General features: G+C 47.0%; 1 protein-coding gene across 1 annotated transcript; it reads left to right on the top strand.

The window, feature by feature from the left end:
• The first annotated feature begins 2,583 nt into the window (after positions 1-2,583).
• LOC128094615 (interferon-induced transmembrane protein 1-like) lies at positions 2,584-4,648 on the top strand. The gene is made up of 3 exons (XM_052713076.1): positions 2,584-2,794; positions 3,620-3,821; positions 4,329-4,648. The coding sequence occupies exons 2-3, from the start codon at positions 3,636-3,638 to the stop codon at positions 4,494-4,496; spliced, it is 354 nt and encodes a 117-aa protein (XP_052569036.1). The 5' UTR covers positions 2,584-2,794; positions 3,620-3,635; the 3' UTR covers positions 4,497-4,648.
• Positions 4,649-9,200: the final 4,552 nt, after the last annotated feature.

Below are 9,200 nucleotides of genomic sequence, written 5' to 3'. Positions count from 1 at the left end.
TTTAATAAATTTGGATAATTAAAGTCTGAATTGAGTCTGAGGGTCTTTGTTTTCCCCGGTGGTCTCGAACGCTGTAACAATGTAATAATTACCTGTCCACATGTTGTGAAACTGTAAAGTTATTGTCTGTCATTGGTTCTAGGCAGGCTTTACAGCTGCTTAGACTTTTTTTTTTAAGGTACTTTTACATTTTTCCCTCTTTGGTCCCCCAAGAGTCTAACAGTTACACTCCAGCAATAGATATCAAGATAATAAAGTTTACAATTACCTTGGATAGTGAACTTAGAACTTAGTGATAAAGGCAGAAGGGAAGACACAGTGTGCCTGAAAATTTTACATGTTAACTCTATAATTGCAACATGTTAACTCTGTAACTACAACTTAGAATACGGAAGACATCTGCTCCCCTGAAGAACTGGGACACAGCCAACAGCTGCTTTACCTAGGGGGCAGAAGGGTAAGAAAAGAGAAAGAAATGATGTTCAATAGTACAACATGGACAGGAGCCTTGCACCTGGGACCAGTGATGGCAGGCTGGAGCATGGTATTCCGGATAGGTGAGATAAGGGGAAGGGGGCGTTTCCTCTTATCTGGGGGACACTACGGTCTTCATTCGCCACCTCAGGAAGGGAAGGCATGTCCTCTGAGAAAAGGGGGATGCTTTTACTTGTTCCTTGAGTTAGCTAATAGGAACGTCGCAAGCAAATATGTGTGAGAGAGTGTGTGTATGTGGACAAGGAGGGGGAGCAGTTGGGAAGAGTTCTGCAGGTGGGGAGGAGGGAGACCGGGAAGAGGGAAAGGTCAAAGATGGGGAAGAAGGAGCAGGATTGCCAGGTAGAGGGGTGGCTGGTACCAGACAAGGTGGAATATGTCCAAAGGAAGAGTCTTCATGGATGTCATATTGGGCTGAATTTGAGAAGGATGGGTGAGTACCAGAGAGCCCAGTAAGGCATAAATGGCATCCTTATCAAAGATGAGGGTCTGAAGATCAAATTTAGATCAGTTCTTGAGAATGCATCCCAGAGGTGAGCTGAAATGGAGAGTGGGATCCAGGTAAGAGGGTAAGAGGCATCGCAATGGATACCACTTCCTGGTGCTTTCAGTGGTGAGATATGGTCCTAATGCATTGACAGTATCAACCTGATGAAAGAAAATCCTGATTGTACTTTCAGGATGGGAGGCTAAAATCTTTTTAGATTACGGATTAGCCTATAGAAAAATGTCTACCGTAAATCAAACAGTGAAGGGGAAGATGAATAGGAATCTCACTTACACAACTTAAGGAAAACATAGCTCTCTGAACAGATGAAGATAGGTTTCTTCTGTATCCCAGAATCTAATCAATGTTTATATGTATAATTCAGCTATTATTTGGCTTAAAAGGGCTTATTGGGAAATGTTATTATTTTTACTATTTTCTACAGAGAAAATATTTTCCAGTTTCAAATAACTCTGGACTTTGGAATTATAACCCATTTTTATGTTAAAAAGAAACATTTTAGTGGAAAATGCTGAAGGACCACTGAACTCGATGTTGTATTTACATATCTATCTCTGCATAAAATGATTATAAAAGTTTGTTTAAAAAAATGAAGTGCAAATGTGAATTTAACAAGAAGTTGTAGATTTTCAAAAACTGTACACAAACTCCTTTGTTACAAATAAATATTTATGCTTCTAAAATTAAAAAAAAAAAAAAAAAGAGTTGCCGTAGTCATGGTGTCTCTTCACAGCAATACATACCTAACTAAGACACCTTGCCTTTGGTCCCCATTCTTGGAACGTGATCAAACCCAAACAAAGGTGGTGGCATTGCCTGGGAAGAGCCAATCAGCATAAGGCAGCTGTGGGAGAGCTGCCCACAGCTTTGCCTCCTGGTGCCCCTCTCTCCTCCGGCCTGACCTGAAGGCTCTGCCGTCCTCCACAACGCAGTTCAGTGTTTCTTCACCGAAAGATCTGAAGCTGCCTCCCTTAGACCTCTGTTGGCCTGCTGTACAGGTGTTATGTAGATAGGTTTTCCCAGAAAGTAGTATTAAATGCTGGTCACCCCTTGCATCTGAAATGCCAATTGTAAGTAAAAATTAAGTGCTGATGGTTTTGCAAAGTTTAAATCAGGTTGCTGCAGGCTCCAGGATCTTCAGAGGTGGAAATGGACACAGAGGTAGAAGGCAGTTCCCAGACAAGGTTTTTATTAGGGGCTTTTACTTCAGAGGGAAAGGGGAAACAGCATGGAGGTTTGGGGCCATGAGGGAGGGGAGTGGCTCTGTCGCTTCCTATTTTCTACATTAAGGAGGTAAGGCGATGCCACTTAGCACCAAGTGAGGACTTGAGGCGGTGGTGTGGTCTTGATGATGCCAGTGTATTCAAGAAGGTTCATATATGCTGTGATGACTAACGTTACTTATCAACCTGACTACATCTAGAATTAACCGATATCCAAGCAGGAGGGATTTTTTTTTGGGGGGGGGTGTTATTTGAGATCAGAAGACCCACCCTAAATCTGGGCCACACCTTCTGGTGGCAGCCCACATAAAAGGACATAGAAGAAGGAAGCTTTTGTTTTTTGCCTTCTCGCACTCATTCTCACTGGCAAGTTCATCTCTCCTGCTCCTGGGGCATTCCTTTGCTGGTATTAGAACCTACTTCTTCAGGATTCCAGCGTAGCTCCCTAGGACCTCCCTGGGACTCTAGCACCAAATTGAGGCAGCTGACACATTTGGTTTGTGGACAACTACTGGATCTTTGGCCTTTCCATCAGGACACAGCCACTGTTGGACTACTTGGACCACGGCCTGTAAGTCATTCTGATATACCCCACTCCCTTTCAACCACATGCAGCTGCTTTGGCCAGGATGCGGGTACAGTTATCTCTGGGGAATTCCAGTCCTAGAGGCCATTGTTTTTCTTTCAACTTCAGCTTCTGGAATGAGTGTCCAAAGGCAAAAGCAGATCAGCTAAAAATACAGGATCATGAGCTCTCGGGCCTGTTTGGACAGAAGGTCGATGTCAGAATCTCTGACCATTTGTATCTCATTGTCTATTACAACATACAGGAGTTAGGTTAAAACCAACCAACCAAACATACAAAAAAGTCATCATTCAGTCAGGTGGTGGTGGCGCACGCCTTTAATCCCAGCACTCGGGAGGCAGAGCCAGGTGGATCTCTGTGAGTTCGAGGCCAGCCTGGTCTACAAAGCAAGTTCCAGTACAGCCAGGTCTGTTACACAGAGAAACCCTATCTTGAAAAACAAAACAAAAAGTCATCATCCCTCAAAGCACACTACAGGGTGGTCATGCTGCTCCCGTCTACTTACTGTAACCCACACACTTGGGATTACTGATGTCATTTCTTCTCCCCAGTGGAGGGTGGGCTGCTTCCCTCCAGCCTCTGGGGATTCCTTCCAAGGGCTTGAAAAGGCCTAGGAGTGGCCCTCCCTGCACACGGCCCTAGTGGTAACTTGAAACCATTATTTGTTCTTACTCTTAGGTCCTAGAAAACACACCGGCTTACAAAAATAAGGAGTTTTCCGAGAAATAGACCCCATTGGGGAAAAGGCAGGCCAGACTTCTCAGCGTGAGCCACATTTCCCATTTCCTTTTTTATTCACGGCTCTTACAGCCTCAAAAGCCAAGAGATGCCTAAGGAGCACCCACAGGTGGTTGCACTGGAGGTACCCCAAGTCTCAACTTCTACAACAACCACCACTATCAACATGCCTGGTGAGATCTCCCAGCCCGATCATGTGGTCTGGTCCACGTTCAATGCACTCTTCTTGAACTTCTGCTGCCTGGGTTTCGTAGCGTATGCCTACTCTGTGAAGGTATTGTATTTGAACCTCAAGCGTGTCTTGCTCCGATGGTACCTGGGGTGTTGCTGGGTGGGGAGGATCTTGTGTCAGTGTGTGAGTTTATATGCATCATCTGTGTGTGTGTGTGTGTGTGTGTGTGTGTGTGTGTGTGTGTATGCGTGTGTGTTGGGGAATGTCCAGGTAATCACAAGGGAGGTGCCTGGGGATCCCTGGATCAGGGTATCTCCATCCTAGCCTATAGCCTAGAAGAATTTTCCTTACTTGCTGGTTCCTGGAATGTCCCTTCAACCTGGAGACTAGGATTCCAGGCTGGATAGAAAGCACACAAGGGGCTCACAGGAAACAGTGGGGTAAATTAGTGCTAGGTCTCTTGGGATAGTCTTGAGTGTGTGAAAGTAGAAGAAGGTCCCTGGCCTGAAAGGTAAAGGGAATGCTGGGAAGATAATGGGAGAATTGAGTCAGAACACTTGTCTCTCAGTTGACTGGCTCCGGGGCCACTGACCATCTGCTCTGCTCCAGTCTAGGGACAGGAAGATGGTGGGCGATATGACTGGGGCCCAGGCCCACGCCTCCACTGCCAAGTGCCTCAACATCTGTGCCATGGTCTTCAGCATCCTTATGATCATTGTCTTCATCATTGTTTACGTCCAGGCATTTGCCATCTTGCAGAATTCTGGCAGACAATAATAGGTTCCAGAGCCTTCTAGTCCTACCTTGTGTTCCGCTGTCTACAATCGCCCCACACCCTAGTCTTAGCCCTGACCCTTTGCCCCTCACATATGCAACTGTTACCCTCCCACATCTGTCCACAGTGGATTCAATAAAGTGCGTGTGCTGGCCACTGTGCTGTGACTCTCTGTCCCTGAACCAATCTTCAACTGAGCTCATCGTGCGTCTTCCCAGTCCGATGCCAGCAAGGTGCCCTCAACTCGTCAGGTTTCTGGCCACCTGCAGTGGGCAATGACTGACCAGAGTTCTCAGTGGGTTGGGGGTGGGGGGGTGAGCTTTGCTCACTTCTGGCTCCTGTCCCCAAAATGCCCAGAAATGATCCAGAACAATGATCCAGGGAGTGTCCAGTCCACTGAGGTATTACCAGCTGAGGTTCCTATGCACATTCTATCCAGACAAGCTGCATCCCAGTTCTATGAGGACCTCTGAGTTGAGGCTCTGGGCTCCTGGAATGAGCTCAGACATAACACACTGGGTTCTGTGATGGAAGCTCTTCTCTGGCCCTTCTCTTACCTTCTGGCTTCCAGCAGCAACACATGTGTTTGCTTCAGACTCTACGGTGAGAAGTTTAGGATGAGGGCCACACAATGCCCTTGGTACTTGCTTTCATGAGTGAGGCAAGCAGCAAACCCAAAGGAAGTTCTGCAAGGTTCTGGGGAGTCTGGACCTCCCAGCTCCTGTAACCTTGGCTGTGCAGCAGCATCCTTGTGCAGAGGAGTCACTCACCCTCTCCTGGTAGATCTTGCCACAGACTCGACCCAGGTGTGGTGGCGGCCACGTCCATGCTTGTACCTCAAGTTTGCGAGTCTCTTGGAGTCCCCAGAGCGATGCTGACAGCTCATCTCAGTGGTCCCTTCTCAAGAGTACTTGCTTTCAGTTCCCAAGTCAGTCCCTCAGAGTCCACCCAGCCTTTCCCCATGTCTGGAGAACTTGTTCCCACGCCCTGCAATTCTTTTCCTCCCAAACCGCCATAGTGGATTTGAATGCACCCAGAATTCCTAGGGTCTGGGGTCCCCTTAGCACCAATGTGGGAAGTGCTGCAATGGAGCAGCCCAGCTGTTAACAGGAAGGGGTGGAGGATACTTGGTGCAGAGTGACAGAGCCCCTTACTTGTCCAGGACCCAAACTTGTCTCTCACTCCTGACTATGCAGAGTGGAGTGACCCAGCAGAGGAGTCTAATCACCCGTGAGGGATCTAGTTACCCAGCGTTCCTTGAGGCCCAGCAGAGTGAGAAGAAAAGCGAAAGCCAGGCTTCAGAAGTGTGTTTTGCATTTAGGAGCTCTGTTTCCTAGGTCAGCCATCCCCCGGGACCTTTTATGTCCCAGAAACTTCCTGTTCCTGAATTTTGGCTTTATGGGAAATAACTAGGTACTGAGGGGAGACAATTAAATAGCTGAGGGCCAATTTATGCCATGGCAGAATAGCAGGACAGACGAGGGGAGGGTCTGGGGAACTTCTTGTCCAGGAACTCAAATCAGAACTTGACCCAGGGTCCCTACCTCCCTTTAAGGTGGGGGACCTGGTGTAAGAGTCTCCTCAGTGCTGATGCTGGTCAACAGCTACAGCACTCACAGCCATAGACAGGCTCCACCCCGCCACCCCCAGAGCACCGCCAAGCCTGCGCTCACTGTGGGGGGAAATCCATGGCCTCTCCTGGGCTGATCTGCCACAGGTATGGGCTGAGGAGCTGGTGCTCCTTCTACAGCAGGGAAAGGAGGTACCTTCCAGCTCAGGGTCTGGATGCTCCTGGCTGACTGGAAAATTCGTCTCTTGGCTGAAGCCTGAGAGTTCCTGGAAGGCAGATGTTTTCCTGTGAGCTGTGAAACAACCATTATTAAAATAAAGCCCGCATGAGGTGGCAAGATGGGGAACTTCAAGGCTATCCATGGAACCAGAGAGAGAGAGCTGTCATCAGAACTGAGGTAAGGGGCTGGAGAGATGACTCTGTGGTTAAGAGCATTTGTTGCTCTTCCAAAAGACCCGAGTTCAATTCCCAGCCCTACATGGCAGCTTGCAACCATCTGTAACTCCAGTTCTAGGGGATACAGCATTCTCTTCTGGCCTGCCTGGGCACCAGGCAGGCACATGGTACACAGACATACAGTGCAGGTAAAACACCCATACACATAAGATAAAAATAAATAAATCTAAATACTCATTTCTTCAAAGAATCAAAATAAGAAGTCAGGTGTGGTAGTGCATGTCTTTAATATCAGTACTCGGAAGGCAGAGGCAAGTGGAACTCTGAATTCAAAGCCAGCCTGGTCTACCCGGAGAGTTCTGTGACAGCCAGGATTATGTAGAGAAGCCCTATATCAAAAAAAAGAAAGAAAGAAAAAGAGAAAGAAAGAACAGAAAAAGGAAAGAAAGAAAGAAAGAGAGAGAGAGAGAAAGAAAGAAAGAAAGAAAGAAAGAAAGAAAGAAAGAAAGAAAGACAAGAAAAGAAAAGGGAGGGAGGTGTGGTTGATATATTGTGCACCCCAATAAACTTATCTGGGGGTCAGAGAAAAGAACAGAACAGCCATAATATTAAACATAGAGGTTAGGCAGTGGTAGCACATGCCTTTAATCCTAGCATTCCAGAGGCAGAGATCCATCTGGATCTCTGTGAATTCAAGGCCACACTGGAAACAGTCAGGCATGGTGACACATGCCTTTAATCCCAGGAAGTGATGGCAGGAAGCAGAAAGGTATATAAGGCGTGAGGACCAGGAACTAGAGCTGGTTAAGCTTTTAGACTTTTAGCAGCAGTTCAGCTGAGATCCATTTGGATAAGGACACAGAAGCTTCCAGTCTGAGGAAACAGGATCAGCTGAGGAATTGGTGAGGTGAGGAAGCTGTGGCTTGTTCTGCTTCTCTGATCTTCCAGCATTTACCCCAATACCTGGCTCCAGGTTTGTTTTTACTAATAAGACTCTTTAAGATTCCTGCTACAGGGAGGGGGGATGGAGGGGAGAGGAGGAGGGAGGAGTTCTTTTGTGGTGAAGGACACAACCGAGCATTTGCCAGAGCATTTGCCAGTTTAACCGATTCGGTAACTTCACACGGAGCTGACTTTCCAAATTTCAGTGCACGGCAGGATGGCTGAAGGATCAACTCAACTGACTCCTCCAAAGCTGGAGTGGGGTCCCCTCTGACCTCCACCATCTGCCTGAGTAAGAAAACAGGTAACCACAGAACAGGTGGGGTGACCACAGCCTCAAGCACAAGCCAGCCACCATCACGCCTTCCACTGCCCTCACCTGAGGCTGCCCTGCCTGTCTCTCTCCTGCCTTGGCTCTGGCTTCAGGACCAAGAGAGAATCAATAAATGTGAAGTAAACAGAGGGTGGAAAGGACTTTTTGGGTAAGGCTCACCTTACTCACCCTCAGCAGGAGTAGAAAGGAAGCTGGCTTTTCCCACCCCTGCCCTCAGTTAAAGCATGACCCCACCCCCACCCCGCCCCGCCTATTGCCCACAGGGAGAGCATGCATGACTTCCCTTCTGAGGCTGCAGCTAGCTAAAACACACTTAGGAAACAAAGGCAAATGACACAGTCCAGAAACGGTGGAAGGGCAGAACAAAACCCAAAGGCGCTTGCACTTTTATTCTCTGAATTCCTGACACACCCCACTGAAAGGTTTTCTAGCCTCAGAGCACAGGACAGACCGCGACCAAGAACTGACAAAACCACAGAGAAACTCCACACACTGACCACAAATCACACAAAGCTAGCTAGAGACAACCCGAGAAAAAGGGCACTAAAAACAAAGAATATAGCAGACCAAAATAAACAGGAAAAACCAGTTGGCTTTGACAAATATGACCTTGTTGCAGCATATGAAAGTTATTATCTTCTGTTTCAAGTAAAATAAAATGCATACACCAAATGCATGATGTGAGTGAGTGCTTAGGAATATCATTATCTGCCATTGAATGTTCTAGATCAAAGGGAGATTAACATTCAAAAAAGACAACAGTAAGTAGATAGTGAAAGATTTACAACAAGCCCCCACGGTCAGGCGTGTTTGCATATGCCTGGCGGACACTTCCGCCTAGCTAGGTCCAGGTCAGGATAGCCATTTCCGGGTCAGGGCATCTCGCGTGACCAAGATCCGTGACGTGACGTCCCACTAGTCACGTAAGCGCGCAACGTGGCCATGTGATCTACGCGCTTGCGTGTAGTAGTGACGCTGATCGGTCCACGCCCAGCCTTTAAAATCTGGCGCCATGTTCCCGGTTCCCTCTTCCCCACACACGTGTTTCCCGCAGGCCTGTTCACTCTCTGTCCCTTTAATAAAACTCTTGTTAGCGGATTCTGTCATGTTTCATGGCATTTCCTTGTAGGGTAAGCACACAACGCAGCCGAAAAACTAACAGATAGATCAAATCATATAAATAAATATCTATCAATCAGTAGATTTCCATATGCCTGATGTTACAGTAACAATCTGAAACAAATGAAAATTTGAATTGCACATGAATTGTGTATGGCACTGTAAACAGAATAAAGACAGAGCAAAGTCACCCAATTAATGTAATTGGAATGTAATAAACCAAAGCTGCATGGTATAACCTGTCGGTTAGGCATTACCAGGGCAGAAAGGCATGCACATATTTCCTTGTGTTGGTCAATCTTCTATTCCTAAATCAAAATACCTGAGACCATTAACTAATGAAGA

The sequence above is a fragment of the Peromyscus californicus genome, unplaced genomic scaffold (genome assembly GCF_007827085.1).
Source record: "Peromyscus californicus insignis strain IS unplaced genomic scaffold, ASM782708v3 Scaffold_4__1_contigs__length_199733344, whole genome shotgun sequence".
Classification (NCBI taxonomy): Eukaryota; Metazoa; Chordata; class Mammalia; order Rodentia; family Cricetidae; genus Peromyscus; species Peromyscus californicus.
This window is presented reverse-complemented; position numbering and strand designations above follow the sequence as displayed.

What these genes read in the sequence shown, in the direction of transcription:
- LOC128094615 (XM_052713076.1), top strand. Translation starts at nt 3,636, where the DNA reads ATGCCTAAGGAGCACCCACAGGTGGTTGCACTGGAGGTACCCCAAGTC. An exon ending in CGTATGCCTACTCTGTGAAG is followed by an intron (nt 3,822 to 4,328) that starts GTATTGTATTTG and finishes GCTCTGCTCCAG; the next exon opens with TCTAGGGACAGGAAGATGGT.